Below are 19,979 nucleotides of genomic sequence, written 5' to 3'. Positions count from 1 at the left end.
CTCTGCCTCTGTCTCTCATTAATAAATAAAATCTTAAAAAATAATAAAGCTGACATTTACAAAAGATCTTTAAAAATATAAAATAGGGACACTTCTTTTTTAGGACTCAGTGGTTGAGCAGCTGCCTTCAGCTCAGGGTGTGATCCTGGGGTCCTGGGAGGAGTCCCGCATCCGGCTCCCTGCAGGGAGCCTGCTTCTCCCTCTGCCTGTCTCTCCCGGATAAATAAAATCTTTTTAAAAAAATAAAAAATGGGGATCCCTGGGTGGCGCAGCGGTTTGGCGCCTGCCTTTGGCCCAGGGCGCGATCCTGGAGACCCGGGATCGAATCCCACATCAGGCTCCCGGCGCATGGAGCCTGCTTCTCCCTCTGCCTGTGTCTCTGCCTCTCTCTCTCTCTCTCTGTATGGCTATCATAAAAAAAAAAAAATAAAAAAATAAAAAATTAAAAAATAAAAAAAATAAATAAAATAAAAAATGTCTTAAAATAAGCTTGTTTCAACTTAGTTTTTTCTGGCAGAGTGTAATTGGACAGAAGGATGGACACAGAACCTTCCCTGTGAGTTACATTAGCTGACCTTCTCCCCATCCCCTCCTTTTTTAAAAGATTTTATTTACTCATGAGAGACAGAGAGGCAGAGACACACAGGCAGAGGGAGAAGCAGGCTCCATTCAGGGAGCCTGATGTGGGACTCGATCCCAGGTCTCCAGGATCACGCCCTGAGCTGAAGGCAGACATCCAACCGCTGAGCCACCCAGGCATCCCAACATTCTTCTTTTAACTGCAAATAACCACAAGTTTTATTGTTTCATTATTATATACATAAGGGAAATAAATTAGTTCAGATTAATTGGTCCGTCACTTAGCATTGCATACTTGGTTACCTTTCCTTTCCTTTTTTTTTTTTTTTTTTAAAGATTTTACTTATTTATTCTTGAGAGACAGAAAGAGAGGGAGAAGCAGGCTCCATGCAGGGAGCCCGACCTGGGACTCGATCCTGGGTCTCCAGGATCACGCCCGGGGCTGAAGGCAGGCATTAAACAGCTGAGTCACCCAGGGATCCCTCACTTTTACCCATTTCTAATAGCAGCCTCCCCCCAATGGCTAGAGAAATTTCAGTTGTTTCCTGTCCCATTGGACTATAAAGACCCATGTTTAGTCCGATTTTTACTCACTGAGTGACTGGTGAAATCAGGGTAGAGACAACAGAAGGTAAAGTGGTATTTTATTTGTACTTAAACCATCCAAACTGGTACTATTATCATGATACATTAAAATACAAGACATCTTTCCACAACTACTAGAATGAACAAATTAACAATTCTAGTAAATCACAAAGGGCAGAAGAAACCAATGAAGCATATTGTATATAGCTTAACCCTTCACCGTTAATTGAGGTGATGAAAACAAGACTCACAATCTCAGAAAATACAATTATCCTTTATCACAGGTCTTTGTATTTTTACTTCCTTTTCTTGATAGAATCTACAGCCTAAAGATACCTGAATTGGTATTACATCTAGTTATCTATAGCCAGAAACATCTTATCATGTTGTCCAAAAACCTTTGACTCCAATCATATCGCCTCAATGGATACAATAAGCATAATGGGACACTATCGAGGCAGAGATGTAGGACCCTAAAAGACAAATCCTATCAGAAATAATACTGCCCAAATTGAGATCGAATAATATACTTATCATCACATATCTTCAGGTTGAATGTTCAGAGTAATTTGGGAAAAAATCCATTATTTGCTGAGTACTAAAATACTTAGTGGATTGCTGTAGGACACCATGGCTTTCCCCAGCAGTTTCGAAGATGGACTCCAGATCGCCCATAGAATTTTGCTGGAACTGGATCGGGGGCTGCAGTGATTCCTCTTCACAGTTGTGGAGTGGATTGTTCCAGGCCTGGTTGTTCCAGGCTTGAGGGCACCAGGTCTGACTGTTCCAGGAGTGGTTGCTCCAGGATTGGCTGTTCCAGGTCTGGCTGTTCCAGGTCTGGCTGCTCCAATTCGGGTTATTCCAGGCCTGGCTGCTCCACAGTGGGAGGTTTCCAGAAGGGTTCAGCAGGTACCCCTGGCGACAGGGGTAGAAGCCTGCGTATTCCGTGGTGGCAGAGCTGTTCTGAAAGGAAATGGCGGGTTAACCCAAGAGCTCTAAGGAAAATCAGAATTGTGTGTGGGCCGCGTCTTAAGCTTTAGTAATGAGCAGAACAGGAAAGTCCTTGAAAAGAAAGCAGAAAAAAATAAAAGCTTCCTGTTACCTGAGTCACACTGTTGCTCTCCTTCGGCCAGTTGCTTTTCTGCCACCTCTTGCTTTTCATCCTCTGGTTCTGGAACCAGGTTTTAACCTACAAGGGAAAAGTGACAGGAAGACATGAAATACCAGTAGTGCGGATATGCTAGGGATCAAAGATTATTATTGACATTGTTTCCCCCGACAACAGCTATCTAAAGCTCAGGAACAAGACAGAAACTTCTAGAGTCCTTCCTTTCTTTCACGGAAACAATGTTCTAGGGATGGATGTCAACGCCCTTTTTCAATGAGCCTACCAGTTTAGAGAAGACACATTACATATCTATTCACTAGGAAGTTCACGTTTACTTTTCTTAAAGGATTTTATCTATTTATTCATTGGAGACACAGAGAATCAGAGACACAGGCAGGAGAAGCAAGCCCCACATGGAGAGCCTGATATGGGACTCGATCCCAGGACCCCAGGGTCACACACACCCTGGGCCAGAGGCAGATGCTCAACCACTGAGCACCCAGGCACCCCTAGAAGATTCACATTTAAATAAATGTCTAGGAGTGCCTGTGTGGCTCAATGGGTTAAGCGGCTACCTTAGGCTTGGGTCATAATCTCAAGGTCCTGGTATCCAGCCCCATATCAGGCTCCCTGCTCAGCGGGAAGTCTGCTTCTCCTTTTCCTTGAATGTCCTGCTGTCTTTCTCTGTGTCAAATAAATAAAAATAAATAAAATAAAAATTAAAAAATGAATGAATGTCTACCCACCTCTTTATTCATACTTACTCACGCCCCTAGTTGGTTAAATGTACTTTGTGATTAAAAAACCTCCTCCATAAGCACACTTTTTTTTTTTTTAAGATTTTTAATTTATTTGTTCATGAGAGACACACACACAGAGAGGCAGAGACACAGGCAGAGGGACAAGCAGGCTAGAGGCAGAGACACAGGCAGAGGGACAAGCAGGCTTCACGCAGCAAGCTCGATGTGGGACTCAATCCTGGATCCTGGGATCACACCCTGAGCTGAAGGCAGACGCTGAGCCACCCAGGCATCCCCATAAGCACACTTCCATGTAATACAATAATAGTGGTAATTTTAACTCAAAAATTATGAAATATACCACTAGGACAACTATTGAGAAAATATCAAGTTATGTAGGAGCACAGAATAAACTTAAACTTCCAAATGATTTACAATGATAAATTAGAAAATGAAATTAAGAAGGACCAGAAGTATGTATGTACAGGTGTACACACACACAATAACTTATGGAATGGAGGTCTTTGGGGATGCCTGGGTGGCTCAGCGATTGAGCTTCTGCCTTTGGCTCAAGGTGTGATCCTGGAGTCCCAGGATCAGAGTCCCACATGGGGCCCTCCTGCGTGGAGCCTGCTTCTCCCTCTCCTTGTTTCTCTGCCTCTCTCTCTGCATCTTTCATGAATAGAGAAATAAAATCTTAAAAAAAAAAAAAAGGAATGGAGGACTTTGTCTAAGTATGGCACCAGTGATAGAAAAACACCATAAAATATCTGACTGAATAATAAGAATATGAAAAATAATTAACCTCATTAGTAATCATGCATACAGATAAAAGATTCCATTTTAATTTAATAAGCAGTGTTGGTTAAGGACTCTCCCTATCCCGGAAGATGAGATTATATAACTCCTTTGATCAAGGAGAAATTGGAAATATTTTTATGATCTTGGCATGTGCAACATAGAAAAACTAGTTAAGTAAATTATGGCATATTAAAGAGAAGCTTTTTTTAAAAGATCTTTATTTATTTATTCATGAGAGAACAGAGAGAGAGAGAAAAAGGCAGAGACACAGGCAGAGGGAAAAGCAGGCTTCCTGATGAGCAGGGAGCAATATGGCAATATGTGGGGCTCAGTCCCAGGACCCTGGCACCACGACCCTAGCCAAAGGCAGACGTTTAACCGACTGACCCACCCAGGTGCCCTAAAGAGAACATTAAAGATGATCGTGAAATGTTAGAAAGATCTCACTTTCATATTAAAATTATTTGTAGGGTATGCACAAATAACAGGCTACACGGATGTTGGTAACGCTCATCTGCAAATTAGCGTTTTTATTTCTCACTGTAAGGACAACAAAACCAACCCTACCTGCTTATAGCTGAGGTTCAGAATGTTGGAAAGTTCTTGCATCTGCTGGAGACTGAGGTATTTCTGTCTCTGAAATCGATCATTGAGAACATACAGCTGGGTCTGAGAGAACACAGTCCTCATCTTCTGTTTCTTGCCCTGGGTCGCATCTTCCTTCCTCGCTGTTCTCTCCTCTCCAGAGGTGGGTGGGAGTTTTACCCGCGGGCTGGTGGAAGAATCGGGGCTGTCCTGAGTAAGCAGATCCATGGAGGAAGGAAGAGGAGAGACTGTTGGGAATAAAAAAGACACTTTTCTCTAAAACTTTTCAAATACTAAATTATCTTTGCAAATTTATTGTTTTCAAAGCATTTTTAAAGTCCTCACAACCTCGGAATTAGGGAGTAAGTAAAAATTTAACTCTTACATGACCCTGAACACTTTTTCTAGTCTTTGTGTGATGGCACTACAGGAAGTATACTAGTTGGCACCTTAAAAAAAAAAAAAGTATACACACACACACACACACACACACACACACCCAACATGGAGCTCAAACTCACATCAAGATGAAGAGTCATTTAAAAAAAAAAATCAGGGATCCCTGGGTGGCGCAGCGGTTTAGCGCCTGCCTTTGGCCCAGGGCGCGATCTTGGAGACCCAGGATCGAATCCCACGTCGGGCTCCTGGTGCATGGAGCCTGCTTCTCCCTCTGCCTATGTCTCTGCCTCTCTCTCTCTCTCTGTGTGTGACTATAATAAATAAATAAAAATTTAAAAAAAAAAAGAAAAAAAAATCAAGAGTCACATGGTCCACCAACTGAGCCAGCTAGGCACCCCTTGAACCTCTTTTGACAAAAGCTTTTTTACCAAATTGATGCTCAAGAGCCTAGGCTGTGGCTACTCAGAAAGGTGGGAATGATCGCGGGACTCCCTTCAGTAAACGTAACCATCACCCACAGCAGATTCTGGGGACCCTTTAAAATTCAGTTTATTACTTCCCAGTTCTAAACCCCAGGACTAGCAGGAACTGGGAATTCTGCTAGGCTTCTGTTTCAATACAGACTCTGCCCTTTACTAGCTCTGTCACCGCATTTCCAGATTTATTTGTCTCCCTCCCAGAGTTCCTTAAATTGAGTAAAGCAAAGTGGCTGAGAAAGTTGGCTAGCACAGGACCTGGCATATATGGACTTTCTAATTAATAATTAACTTCCTATATTGCCTACATTTGGTAGCCACTTAGTCTTAATTACAATGCAGTATTTATTCCCCGTGCTCAAATTCAGCTCTCCCCTAGTCATGGAATAAAGTGACAGCCTTTATGGGGCAAGAATTCACAATTTTATGCTTTTTGTAAATAGATCGAGAAGGAAAGAAAGTGGTGGTAGACCAAGGACTACAGCGGGGCATCGCCTAAAAATTAGCTCTACAAACTAGCACTTGACTCGCTAAGGAGATTGTGCCCACTTGCTTATTCCTACTGGCTCACACCCAAGGGATGTCTCATGATCCAGCACTGTATTTTCAACATTAGAAATTATGAAAGGACATCAACATGAAGCTTAGGACAACAGGGTAACATGTAAGTAACTTTTAAGTCACTTTTTATCAGAAGCTTTTAAGAGATGATCTTTTTACCACAAAGCTTTTAAAAAATGGTAAAAGCTAGTTTTACATTTTCATTTTTAACAACTACTGCGGGATTGATTTACCAAAAAAGTGGTACTACCTTACTTACCTTTACAGTGTCCTCAGCACATCCCCTCCCACATGTGGTTACCATTCAGAAGCCGAACTGGGTTTCAGATCTGGGCTCTAGCCACTTTGACTGTCAGAAGATTAAACCTTCTGGAATTATCTACCATAAAATGGGATGGACATTTCTTCGGGATGTTGGAGACTGGGCATAGCAGCCTCCCAGAAACCCAGAACCGCCCCCTAGTTAACACCCACAGAGCCAAACCAACTACTAGTGTCGTACAAAGGCAAGATATTTCACCAAGGTGACATCCATAACTAGCCACGCTATTTCTGGCCCTCCTGGAAAGACAGACAGTCATAAAGGTGATGCTCCTCGCACCCCCACCTGCAGCGGTGATGTTAGGATTTCTGGCTTAGCAGTAGCATTAGTATTTAATAGTATTAGTACTAATACTAATTAGTAGTAATTAGTATTTACGTTGACTGTGGGCTCAGCACTCCGTGACCACTCGGGCATCAGCTCATTTATCACAACCCACGGGCTTTCCACTGCGCCTGTGCACGCGAGCCCTCAAATACCCCGTCTACCACCTACCGAAAGGCCAGCGTCCTGTGGCCCTCGTCTCTTGACTGACATCTGAGACAGGTGAAAGGCACAGGCCACCAAATTACAACGGAGACAGGTGTCAGAGGTCTAATCGAGGACACCTGCTTAGAATAATGCGCTACAATTGCTCAGGAGGGAAACGAATGGCCCTGCCCCTCCCTCTCCTAGCACTTTTCCCTGCAGATCAGCTTTTCGAGGACTGACTTCCCCCTTACCGGTCTCCGCGTGGGGCGTCTCAGCAGAGGACATTGGCAAGGATGCAGGATTTTCTCGGGGCCCGTAAGTCTCAGGCATTGGAGAAGGGTCCCTAGAGTTGGGTGCTTGGGGGCCAGGCGGGCATTGGGGCGGAGCTGGATCCGCACTCATGTCGCTGGGTTGAGGGTAGAGGGGGGGAAACAAAAACAAAGAGCGAGATTGTAGAAAGGCCCAGCTTACGGCTCTAGGTGGAAGAGCGGAGAGAAGTGCGAAGGCCTCCACATGTAAAGAGTAGGCGAAAGACAAGATGCAGCGGGGCGCCGGGCAACGGCGAGAGGCCAGCCCCTCGGCAGAAGGTGACTGTTTTGGAGGCCCCGGGTTTATAAGGAGGGCTCGGCCACCCTCAGCCCCGCCCCTGCTGGCAGCCCCACGCCCACACACACCCTCGCGAATTCGCAGTTAATCCCGTCTGCCAGTCTCACCGAGGCCATTGTCATGGAAAAGGTCGCTGCCGGGTAGTCCAGACTGGGTGGGGAACGGGAAAGCCCTGGCCGCAGAACCTCGAGAGAAAGCGAACCCCACAATTAAACATTTCTGGGTTCACCACATTTCCATCCTTTAAAATCAAAGATACCCCTGAAGCTACCTCAGGTGATGGAAACTGACGCTAGAACCATTCATTTCTCCACTTCAGACCCCCTAGGGTCTCAAACTCGAGCTCGTGCTGACAGAAACTTCTACCAGGGAGCTGTTTTCCTCTCCGAGTCCCCCTACGGTCACAGTAAAAAGCATATTGTATGTTGCTAAGGTGTCAGTTGGTGTTAAAAACAGTACTTATTTTCAAGGCCCTCTTAATGTTTTTTAGCTTTCAGAGAGACTGGCAAGTCTTTCCCCCAGGACTGTTGTTTCTCTTTTTTAAAAAAAAAAAAAACAAACAAAAGCCAGAGGAAAGGAGCTGTGGCCTGCTGATCAGCTGACTTTGGTGCCCTGAGGGTAATTACGCACAGGCCATCCATATGGAAAATTTTAAAGTAGTTTTTATATACACATTGCTGGATAGACTCTTGGCTCAGTTTCCTCATCTGTCCCTCTTCTGTATTGTGTAAAGAGTGAAGAAAATACAAGCTAAATCCTAATATTTGACACATCAGTGATCTATAATATTTGGAACATCAGATCTACACATTTCTGTTAGTAGAAATTCTATCTTTATCCTATGCTCGTGATCTCCAAGTTCTAAATTACCTTTTTGTCATGATTATTATTTTAATATAGTGAACAACATGATAGATTGGGTGCACCCCCTTCTTATTTGGGACATTCCTAGATGTAAAATAATGAAATTTATTGACCTGTAAACCAACTCAATTGAAAAGAGGGAGGTCAAGAAGAACATCCCCTTAACAAATGATATTCCTGTAAATGGTCTTGCCAAAGCATTTGTGACAGGTTCCTTTTAGAATATGTGTTGGGCCTCTTATCTCTTCTTCCTAAGCAAACCTCTTCTGGCTTTTCTTCCTCCTCTGGTTCTTTTCTAAATTTTCTTTCTCTGGCCTGGCAATTCTGTCAATATTGGGCAATCCCACTCCATCCCCACTCTCATTTTTTTTTTTTTTGTAGTTGTTTTTTGGTTTTGGTTTTGGTTTCCGGTATGCTTTCCAAAGGACCAGCTTTTACAGTTAGGTTTCAGCCCTAAGACAAAGATAACTGTGTAGCTTCAATCTTCCTCCCCACTCTCAAATTCAATAATCGAGAAACCTAAGATTTCTTCCTCTTTTCCAATTTCCCCCTCCTAAAAGTATACCCTTAGCCAATTCCAATTATATATTTTTCAGAGATGCAAGTCTGACTAATCCTCCAGTGTACTCCACCACTTGGGTCTCCACCTAGAGCTGCTGCTTTGGTTGCACGAAAAGAGATTTTTTGTTCTTAAGGATGCCAATTCGTGAGCATAGGAGTATTGCCTGCACCAAAGCACGGAGATCAATTCTATGTAATCTTTTGTCTTCTCAGACCATCATTCTGAAAGGGAAAAGAGGAGGAACAGGAGTGTCAAGGAAAAGGTGGGTGGAAATACAATGTGCTCAGGCAGACAGTCTCTGTCTCGTTATAGAGGAGGATTTCTTTCTTTCTTTCTTTCTTTCTTTCTTTCTTTCTTTCTTTCTTTTTTTTTTTTTTTTAGATTTTATTTATTAATTCATGAGAGACACACAGAGAGAGGCGGAGAGACACAGGCAGAGGGAGAAGCAGGCTCCATGCAGGGAGCCCGATGTGGGACTTGATCAGGGGACCCCAGGATCACAAAGGCAGACGCTCAACCACTGAGCCAGCCAGGCATCCCCAAAATAGGATTTCATTAAAAGGGGGAACATGGGATGCCCGGGTGACACAGCTGTTGGGCGTCTGCCTTTGGCTCAGGTCACAATCCTGGTCTGGGATTGAGGCCCGCATCGGGCTCCATGTGAGAAGCCTGCTTCTCCCTCTGTCTATGTCTCTGCCTCTCCCTCTGTGTCTCTCATAAATAAATTAATTAAATAAAATAAATAAAAGGGGGAACATGAGTGATGGATGAACTGATTGTGGTAATCCTTCTACAACATCTATGTGTATCAAACAATTATGTTGTGCACCTTACACTAATACAATGTCATATGTCAATTACATCTAAATAAAATTGGAGGAAAAAAATTGGAGGAAATTTTTTAAATTTTAAATTTTTTAAAAAGCAGAAAACTTGACTTCCTGGCTTTCAATTAGCACAGTTGGTAAATGAGTGCAGTCAAGGCCACCAAACACCTTAGTTTGCCCGCAGCTCTCTAAACGGCAGGTACCAGAAGCTTTGTTCTTTGTTGATGGGGGTCTTTGCCTGAAAGCCTGGGCTGAATTCACCCCCATCCCCCACCCGTGTCTCATTGTATTTAGGGTCAGAGCCTCTGCAGTGAAAGACCAAAGGGAAGGGGGCTGGTAGCTAGAAGGCAAACTCACTACATTCTTTGCCCAGGAAAGCAATTTGAATAAGGTTGAGAATGCTTGGGAAGGTGTCAGAGACCTTGAATTTGTGGGGTGGGCTGTGTGTTGGAGGAGGGGTGTGTTATAATGTGCTTAGAGTCCAGGGCTGCAAATGCAAAAGTGATTTTAGATTTTGTCTTCCTAGGAGCGTAATCCAGAAGGGGGAAGAAAAACAAGAGCTAAATATTAAAAATGAAAAATATTTTTCACTTAAATGTAAGAAATGCACCGCAGGCAACGTGATGTTTTAAGAGCACAGATGTCCCAACTTTGCATCAGAGTTTGGTGACCTGTCAGGATAAGGAGGAAGTGACAATCATTATAAGTATTTTTTTTAAAGATTTTATTTATTTATTCATGAGAGACACACAGGGAGAGGCAGAGACACAAGCAGAGGGAGAGGCAGGCTCCCTGCAGGGAGCCCGATGTGGGACTCAATCCCTGGACTTTGGGATCATGACCTGAGCTGAAGGCAGATGCTCAACACTGAGCCACCCAGGTGTCCCTGTTTCTACTCAATTCTTGTGTACATTTCTGTTCCTGTTTCTCTCTTCTTTACATTGTTTCACTCTACCTAATAAACCCAGTGTATAATTGTTTCTTGTCCCCATATGTACAAACATATGTGTGTGTATAGATATATTTAGTGATTTTTAACATTTTATTGGCCAGGAAGTATTTATTTATTGCTTATTCAACTAATAGTTCATGAGTGCCTGTCATGTGCTGGAGAGAAAAATAATTAAACATCATCTCCACTTTTGAGGAGCTAACGGTTCAGTAGAGTAGATAAAAATACACCAAAAAGACAGTTATAATGTCGTGTGATGAGAAAAAGTAAAAAACCAAAAAGGAGGTATGCATTAGATGCTAATGAACAAATAAGGGAAGGTGTGGCCAGGGAGGGGAATCAGGAAAGATTTCTTGAAGGATGTTCTTTCCATTGAGGCAGAGATTGCAAAAAGGTTGAGAGCATAGGGAAGCAAATTCCAGAAAATGAACACTTCGGCAAAGGCAGTATCAGTGTCTTAGAGAAAATGAAGGGTTATTGGAAAGTACAGTTGAGAGACCTAATGAAGTGACCACAACTAGTGGTCAAAACAGAAACAAACTAGGGATGCCTGGGTGGCTCAGTGATTTAGCATCTATCTGCCTTCCGCTCAGGTAGTAGTCCCAGGATGAGTCCCGCATTGGGCTCCCCGTGAGGAGCCTGCCTCTCCCTCTGCCTGTGTCTCTGCCTCTCTCTGTGTCTCTCATGAATAAATAAAGAAAATCTTAAAACAAAACAAATAAAACAGGGACGTCTGGGTGGCTCAGCAGTTGAGCATTTATTTGCCTTTAGCTCAGGGCATGATCCTGGGATCTGGGATCAAGTCCCACATCGGGTTCCTTGTGGGAAGCCTGCTTCTCCCTCTGCCGGTGTCTCTGCCTCTCTGTCTGTATCTCTCATGAATAAATAAATAACATCTTTTTTTTTCTTTTTTAATAAATAACATCTTAAAAAATAAAAAAAAAAGAAAGCAAAACAACCTTGTTAAGTTTTTAATTAAATCTCCTTTCCTTAGTTTATCCTCTATTGGTGTTGTACCTGCTAACTTAATGGTTCTCTCTCTGTCTCCTCTCTGGTTCTTCTCATCCCCAGACATCAAAAAGTTATAGTGTACCAAAGCTTAGTTCTTAAACCTCTTTTCTATCCACACTCACTACATTGGTGATTTTACCCTGTCTTCTTGACTTTCAATACCATCTGTATGCTTTTGACCTTCAAGTGTACATCTTTAACTCAGACCTATTCTGCAAACTCAATCTCATATATTCAACTGCCTACTTAACCTTCCCACTTGGGATTCTAAAGGGCATCACAAAATTAATATTTCAAAAACCAAACTCCCAATATGCCTCCTATAGTCTTCTCTATCTCAGTGTACGACAATTTCATCTTTTTAGCTGCTCAGACCAAAACCTTAAAACCATCCTTGTTGACTGTTCTTCAAAATATATTTAGAATGCAATTGCTTTTTTCTTTTGATTTTTGTGTCCTCCAGTGTTTCTTTTTTCAATTGCTGGAGTGAGTTTTGATCATCACATGGATTAGTGCTTGGGGAACCAGCAGAATAGCAAGAAATGGTTATTTCTTTTAAAGAACATTTATTTAATTTGTTATTGCCTGCATCCCAGGAGAGCTGGGGGCTTGAGATTACCTGTGTCCTCTAGCAAGTGTGCCATTCCAAGCTGCATTTGACTTTTTCTAGAATCTCCAAGGCTACCACTCTCTCTATCCCTTGGATTATTCCAATAGCCACCCAACTGGTTTCCATGTTTGCATCCTAGCCTTCCCATAATCTAGTTTCAACATACCAGCCAGAATGAATTTTCATTAAGACAGGTCATATCAAGGGCACCTGGGTGGCTCAGTCAATTAAGCATCTGCCTTCAGCTCTGGTCATGATCCCAGGAGGATGGAGCCCCAAGTCCAAGTCTGCTCCCTGCTCAGCAGGGAGTCTCCTCCTCCCTCTGCCTCTGCCCTCCCCTCATGCACACTCACTTGTGCTCTTTCTCTTACTCTCTCAAATAAATGAAATCTTTAAAAAAGAAAAAAAAGACAAGTTATATCAAGCTATTCCTTTACTCAAAATCCTCTTTCGGCATTCTCACATTTCAAGGAATAAGTTAAAGTCCTGGATTACGTGAACCCTTTTGTTGCTTTGTACTTAACCTCTGTCCTGTGACCTTGTGTTCTCCTCTGCCCACCATGACCCTGACCTCCTTGCTGATTCTGGAACAAGCCAGGAAATCTCCAGATTCAGGGCTTTTGCTATCACTCTTATCTCTTGCTGATCTGTTCTTCCCCCAGAAATCTAAGCAGGTTGATCTCTTACCTCCTTTCCATCTCTAATATTACCTTCTCTCTCTCTCTCTCTCTTTTTTATTTTATTATTTACTCTTCATTTATTTATTTATTTTTAAGATTTTATTTATTTATTCATGAGAGACACAGAGAGAGAGAGAGAGGCAGAGACACAGGCAGAGTGAGAAGTAGGCTACACGCAGGAGCCTGATGTGGAACTCCATCCCGGGACCCCAGGATCACACCCCAGGCCCAAGGCAGGCACTAAACCTCTGAGCCACCCAGGGTCCCCTAATATTACCTTCTCAGTAACATCTCCCACCCCCTATCATTTTCCTCTTGATTTTTCTTCATAACTTTTGTCACCATCTTGCATAGTATCTCTGTTACCTAGCATCCACCTATCTATATCATCTATCATGTTCTATTTCCCTACAACTAAAATACAAGCTAAGGGACACCTGGCAAGCTTAGAAGACTAAGGGTTATGGGTTCCTCCTAGTCAGAAGATCTTGGGGTTATGGGTTCGAGCCCCACACTGGATGTAGAGATTACTAAAATAAATAATATACTTAAAATAATTGTTAAAGTATAAGCTATGTGATGGGGTTCCTGGCTGGCTCAGTCGGAAAAGCATGTAACTCTTCAACTCAGGGTTGTAAGTTCAAGCCTCACATTGGGTATAGAGATTACTTAAATAAATTAATTAAAATGTTTTTTTTTTTAAGATTTTATTTATTTATTCATGAGAGACACAGAGAGAGAGAGGCAGAGACACAAGCAGAGGGAGAAGCAGGCTCCATGCAGGGAGCCTGACTTGGGACTCGATCCCGGGTCTCCAGGATCATTCCCTTGGCTGAAGGCGGCGCTAAACCGCTGAGCCACCAGGCTGCCCTAATTAAAACGTTTTTAAAAAATCTTTAAAATAAATATAAGCTATGTGAGAGCAATTATTTTAATTTTTGCCGATTTTGTTCAGTGTGGTATCTCTAGCCCTAGAAGAGTATGGTCTATAGGCCACCATCATTATCATCACCTGTGAGCTACTTAGGGACACAAATGGGTGGGCTTTACCACAGAACTACTGAATAGGAATCTCTGGTGGAGGTGACTAGGGGAATGTGTTTGAAAGTTCTCTAGGTGCGGGACACCTGCGTGGTTCAGTGGTTGAGTGTCTGCCTTTGGCTCAGGTCGTGATCCCAGGGTTCTGGGATCAGGTCCCACATTGGGCTCCTCACGGGGAGACTGCTTCTCCCTCTGCCTATGTCTCTGCCTCTCTCTGTGTGTCTCTCATGAGTAAATAAATAAAATGTATATTTTTAAAAAGTTTGCCAAGTGGGTGCATGGGGTGGCTCAGTCAGTTGAGTATCTGACTTGTTTTCAGCTCAGGTCATGATCTCCGGGTCAATGGGATTGAGCCCCATGTCTGGGTCTGCACTGGGCACAGAGTCTGTTTGTCCCTCTCTCTCTCTCCTTCAGCCCCACCTTGAGCTCTCTCTTCCTCTCAAGTAAATAAGTAACTAAGATTTTTTTTTTAAAGATTTTATTTATTTATTCGTGAGAAACACACACACACAGAGGCAGAGACATGGGCAGAGGGAGAAGCAGGCTCCATCCAGGGAGCGGTACTCAATTCCAGGACTTTTAGGATCACGCTCTGAGCGGAAGGCAGACACTCAACTGCTGAGCCACCCAGGCGTCTCAATAACTAAGATCTTAAAAAAAAAAAAAAAAAAAGTTCTCCAGGTGGTTCTTTAGCATGCCTTTTTTGAGAACCACCATCTAGAAAGGTACTAGGAAGAGAGTAGATATTTGATCATTATCTGTTGATAAAGGAAGGGGTTTAAATGAGACCTAGGACTTTGTAAGCAAATAGAAGGTAGGAGCCATTTCCTTACATTTAAATATTAAACTGCCTTTCAATGTAATATAGAAAATAATCCTGAAAAAGCAACAATGCTTTTTGCCTCAAGTCCTCTAAACTGAATTCAATGATCCTGAAGCTCTTCTAAAAGAGTCCACATTAAACTGCAACAAATCGTCTTTCTGGCCCCTCTGGGAGATAGATTACTCTCAATTTAGCTGTGTGTTATCAAGATAAACCATACAGCCACCAAAACTGGTGGGTTAGAGATTACAGATGGAATTACAAAAATATATTCTCTACTTACTTTGTCTGTTATCACTATAAGAGCAAAAATACACCTTTCTCCCCCTAATAGAAACTTATTATGAAAAATTTCACACTTACATAGGGGTTAATATGATAAATCCTCAATGTATCTGTCACCCAGTTCAAGTAATTTATGGCCACTCTTGTTTCATCAATGGCTTCACCATGAGCACAAGTTTTGAAGTTTAGTAAAAAGTTCACCCAACAAAATCTGTGGCATATCATTGACCCCTTTTCCACCATCCAGACTTCTTTTCAGTCAATCAATAACTATGCCAGGATAATCTTATTTTCCAACACTTCTCCAGTCTGCCATCTCAATGTTCAACACTATTTCCCTGATCCTTTTTTTTTTTTTTTTTTTTTTTTATTTCCCTGATCCTTGTTCAGGCACCATCTCTTGCCCAGACCTCTGTACACTCCCACTGAACCTGAACCTTCCACACTCTGAACCAACTGTGTACCACAGTGATCTACTTTTTTTTTTTTTTTTAAAGATTTTATTTATTAGAGTGACAGAGTGAGCACAAGTGGGGGGAGGGGCAGAGGGAGGAGAAGCAGGCTCCCCTCTGAGCAGGGAACCTGAAGTAGGGCTGGATCCCTGGATCAAGACCTGAGCCAGAGGCAGATGCTCAACTGACTAAACCACCCAAATGTCACTGGAGTGATCTACTTTCAATTCAGCCCTATATCCCTCTGCTTAAATTGTCTAAGGAAGCAGCACCCTGTCAACTCTCTGCCTGCCTCTCAAATCCGTTCTAAGCCTTGGCAAATTACTCTACCCAAGCAATCCCCCCAGTCCTGAATGCTTCCCTCCCCTTCTTTGTTTGGTTCATGTTTAGTTAACTTATTTTTTTTAATTTTTAAAGATTTATTTATTTATTTATGATAGACATAGAGAGAGAGAGAAAGAGAGAGAGAGAGAGAGAGGGGCAGAGACACAGGAGGAGGGAGAAGCAGGCTCCATGCCGGGAGCCCGATGCTGGACTCGATCCGGAGACTCCAGAATCCCGCCCTGGACCAAAGGCAGGTGCTAAACCGCTGAGCCACCCAGGGATTCCCAACTTTTTTTTTTTTTTTTTAAGCCCCCCCCCCCCCCTAGTTATCTTTTAAGACAGGGATCAGGTGTCAGCTTCTCCACCCCCCTTCTCCCAATAAATTAGGTGTCTCTCTTCTGTGCCTAAATCTCCCACAGCAGTGGTCACTATGCATTTTAGTTATAAGTTTTTGTGTTTGGAATAATAATAACTGGCTGGTGGGGCAGCCCGGGTGACCCAGCGGTTTAGCGCCGCCTTCAGCCCAGGGCCTGATCCTGGAGACCCGGGATGGAGTCCCACGTCGGGCTCCCTGTATGGAGCCTGCTTTTGTCTCTACCTCTCTGCCTCTCTGTCTCTCTCTTATAAATAAACAAATAAAAAATCTTTAAAAAAATAGACTATCACAGTTTTTTAAAAAATATTTTATTCATTTATTTATTCATGAGAGAGAGGCAGAGACAGAGGCAGAAGTGGGCTCCATGCAGGGATCCCGATGTGGGACTCGATCCCTGGACTCCGGGATCACGCCCTGATCTGAAGGCAGATGCTTAACCGCCGAGCCACTCAGGCGCCCCGTCTATCACAGTTTAAAAAATAATAATAATAACTGGCTGGAATAATAATTCCTTAAGGGCCTTATTTGTTACTGTAACCTAATGTGATGCTGACTCAAAGTATAGTCCTTTCCGCCAACAACATCATCACCTGAGAACTTAGTAGAAATCCAGATCATAGGCTTGGTGATACCCTAGACCTACTGAGTCAGAATCTCTGGGAGTGGGACCCAAGAATCTGTCTTTTAGGAATCTAATTCTTGTGCATCCTGAAGTTTGAAAGCCACTGCTCAAAAAAAAAAAAAAAAAAAAAAAAAAAAAAAAAAAAAAAAAAAGAAAGCCACTGCTCTAGAATACAATGCTTAGCAGTAGCAAAAAATCTCAATACATATTTACTAAATTAATCAGCTCTTGTGTTTAAAACAGATATTCAGAAAATTGGGGAATTACAAGAATTCTCAAAAGAAAAAAATCCAAACAACTTCTTTGGTGTGATTCTGTTTTCTATTTGTCAAAGTTTAACCAAAGGCTTTTCATATTTAAGAACTAAATTGTACGTGTAGCAAATTCTAAGGTCTCCTTGGGGAGAGTTCTGAAGGGTAAACTGAATTGTCAAAGAGCCCTGACCTAGAGCAACACTATTGATATCAAGGTGTGACTCCCTCTTTCCCACCCTACCCTCCGGGGACCTTCAACCCAACTTGAAAAGGGATTCCTTTTTTCACTCCTATTTGGGCAAGCCCCCAGGGAGAGGAGGAATACCTAGGAATGCCTACCAAAATTTAGGGGAAGTATAAAATTGCTCTGGAACAATGTGATATAATTGGCCCCAAAGAGACAGGCTCCTGGGTTTCTCAGTGGGTGTGAGAGCAGGAAAAAGAATTTGGAAAAATTAGAGGGTGGGAGGGGCTGAAGGAAGTGTGTGTGGGGGAGAATGAGGGAAAAATCTAGCACCTTATTTGTTGCTTTCATTAGCTGTAGTGGGATGAAATAAAGCTTTAACCCTCAAAATACCGTATCTAAATGTTTTACTTGTAATATCTCAGGACACCAGAGTATTCTAATATTGTAAGAGGAATAAAAGGAGAGGGAATAAGAGGTCCTGCCTTCCAGGAGTAAATGAATTAAATTGTGTGAAAGAGCTCAAAGTTAAAAGCAAATTGTGTGATGTTGAACCTTTTTTTTTTTTTTTTTTTTTTTTTTGAGTAATCTCTAGGCCCAACTTGAGGCTTGAATTCACAACCCTGAGAGTTGCATGCTTTTCCAACTGAACCAGCCAGGTACCCTAGAAATTCAAATTCAGGAAAACATTTGTTGACTGTACTAGAAAGGGTTAGCACAAAAAGATGAGGCAAAGCCTTTTTTTTTTTAATTAAAATTGAGAAATAACTCGCATACGATGAACAAATCTCAAGTTGTACAACTTGATGAATTTTTTACTCATATATACAGATCAAATGACAACCGTCCAAATAAAGAGAGAAGGGGATCCCTGGGTGGCTCAGCGGTTAGCGCCTGCCTTTGGCCCAGGGCGTGATCCTGGAGTGCCGGGATCAGAGTCCCACATCAGGCTCCCTGCATGGGGCCTGCTTCTCCCTCTGCCTGTGTCTCTGCCTCTCTCTCTCTATGTCTCTCATGAATAAATAAATAAAATCTTAAAAAAAAAAAAAAAAAAAGGAAAAGAGAAGTCAGCCCTACCTTTAGTCAGCAAAACCAAGTACTGACTTATATATACGAAGAAATGGGGAAAGTCAAGAAAATTGATGCCTCTAAGTCTGTTGATGTTTTTTTAAAAAATTATTTATTTAAGTAATTTCTGCACCGAGCAGAAACCCAAAACAAATAGAGAAGCCACTTCCAGCACAGTAGGCCAGCTTGCATTTTTGTTAAATGCTCGGAATCTCAAAATCCAATGTCCTTAGATCTTTGTCATTTTTTTTGTGTTTCAGACATGAGATAAGACAGCCTGAAATTTTTTTTTTTAAGATTTTATTTATTCATGAGAGACAGAGAGAGAGAGGCAGAGACACAGGCAGAGGGAGAAGCAGGTTCCTCGCAGGGAGCCCCATGCGGGACTTGATCCCAGATCCTGGGATCACGCCCTGAGCCAAAGGCAGATGCTCAACCACTGAGCCACCCTGGTGCCCTACCCCCCTCTTTTTTTTAAGTAGGCTCCATGCCCCAACATGGGACTTGAACTCAGGAACCTGACAATCAAGGGTTGTGTGCTCTAGAGACTGAGATAGCCAGGAGCTCCACCAGCCTCAGTTTGAATCCCCCTTCTATCGACTAGCTATGTGATAATTAGTTTGACATTTCTGTGCCTCAGTTTCCTTCATATGAGTAACAAGTAAGGATTAGAATACATACAAACTAATTGGATGTGGACATGGCATATTGGAAGTTCTCCACAAATAAATGCCACTTTATTTTCTCTGTGCAAGGTATATTTTAGGGAATCCATGAATTCATTCACTCAACAAACAGCTCTTAAGCATCTCTGAAATGTCAAGGGCTAGGAGAAAGAAAAGAATTTTGCATGCTTCCAGTGCCAGAGCATTTTGTAGTGTAGTAGAGAAAAGAAGCCCTGCGAACAGATGAGTGCATTAAGATGTTATGGAACCGTGTTGTATGTGTGAGGTACCGCAGGAGTACAAAGGAGGGACTTCTACCTTGGAGGGAAATCAGTTAAGAGTATCCAGTCTCACCTACCCTGCAGCTGTCAGTGCCCTTAGGGCCTGGCGGAGTGGTGGTATATGCTGGGCTGCTATGACCGCAGGCTGCTGCATGTCCTGGGCCTCAGGTTACCACTGCCCACCTGCTGGTCCCTTTTCCTCTACGCTCACCACCTCGGGAGCCTGCTGGTGATGTTGGTCCTGGACGGTCCTGCCCAGGCGAGGGGACCCAGGCAGTGTACCTGCTTGGGTGAAAAATTCAGCTTTTTAAAAAAGATTTTATGTATTTATTTCTGAGAATACATAGAGAGGAGAGAGAGAAGCAGAGACACAGGCAGAGGGAGAAGCAGGCGCCATGCAAGGAGCCTGACGTGGGACTCGATCCCGGGTCTCCAGGATCAGGCCCTGGGACAGGTGGTGCTAAACTGCTGAGCCACCCGAGCTGCCCTTCACCCACCCTTCTGTAGGAGAATGTCTTCGTGATGAAAGGAAACTTGCAGATTCACAGGACAGTGAACTCATTAAAAAGTACACTAAAGATAGAAAGACTGGGCCAGTTGAGACAACCATCCGTTTGTTAAAGAGGGAGGTGGATCCCATGACCCCATGAGGGCTGCCTATGCAGCTCAGAACAGATTGATGGGTTTCCAAGAAATCAAAGATGACAAGATAATAGGTGGGAAGGCAGATTGTATCTTTCAGTCTGGGTTTTTTTGTTTTTGTTTTTTAAAGATTCATTTATTTATTAGAGAGAGAGAGAGCTCGCATATATGCATTTTCGCAGGAGTGAGGGGAGGGGCAGAGGGAAGAGAGTACCTTAAGCAA

General features: G+C 42.8%; 1 protein-coding gene across 2 annotated transcripts; it reads right to left on the bottom strand.

Moving 5' to 3' along the window:
- Positions 1-1,206: 1,206 nt before the first annotated feature.
- NANOG (Nanog homeobox) lies at positions 1,207-7,029 on the bottom strand. 2 transcript variants are annotated; one of them, XM_025995611.2, is made up of 4 exons: positions 6,879-7,029; positions 4,381-4,646; positions 2,267-2,353; positions 1,207-2,127 (listed from the first exon to the last, which is right to left on the bottom strand). In XM_025995611.2, the coding sequence occupies exons 1-4, from the start codon at positions 7,027-7,029 to the stop codon at positions 1,711-1,713; spliced, it is 921 nt and encodes a 306-aa protein (XP_025851396.1). In that variant the 3' UTR covers positions 1,207-1,710. The 2 variants fall into 2 exon arrangements, with proteins under 2 accessions (XP_025851396.1, XP_025851397.1); XM_025995612.2 differs by having other exon boundaries at positions 1,207-2,079.
- Positions 7,030-19,979: the final 12,950 nt, after the last annotated feature.

Source organism: Vulpes vulpes, chromosome 8, assembly GCF_048418805.1.
Source record: "Vulpes vulpes isolate BD-2025 chromosome 8, VulVul3, whole genome shotgun sequence".
NCBI lineage: Eukaryota > Metazoa > Chordata > Mammalia > Carnivora > Canidae > Vulpes > Vulpes vulpes.
Note: the sequence above shows the minus strand (reverse complement) of the source record. Positions and strands in the feature narration are given on the sequence as shown.

Excerpts from the sequence above, each read along its gene's own strand:
- NANOG (XM_025995611.2), bottom strand. The coding sequence starts at position 7,029 with ATGAGTGCGGATCCAGCTCCGCCCCAATGCCCGCCTGGCCCCCAAGCA. Across the intron at positions 4,647-6,878 it reads GACGCCCCACGCGGAGACCG|TCTCTCCTCTTCCTTCCTCC; the intron begins GTAAGGGGGAAG and ends TATTCCCAACAG. Across the intron at positions 2,354-4,380 it reads TGAACCTCAGCTATAAGCAG|GTTAAAACCTGGTTCCAGAA; the intron begins GTAGGGTTGGTT and ends TTTCCCTTGTAG.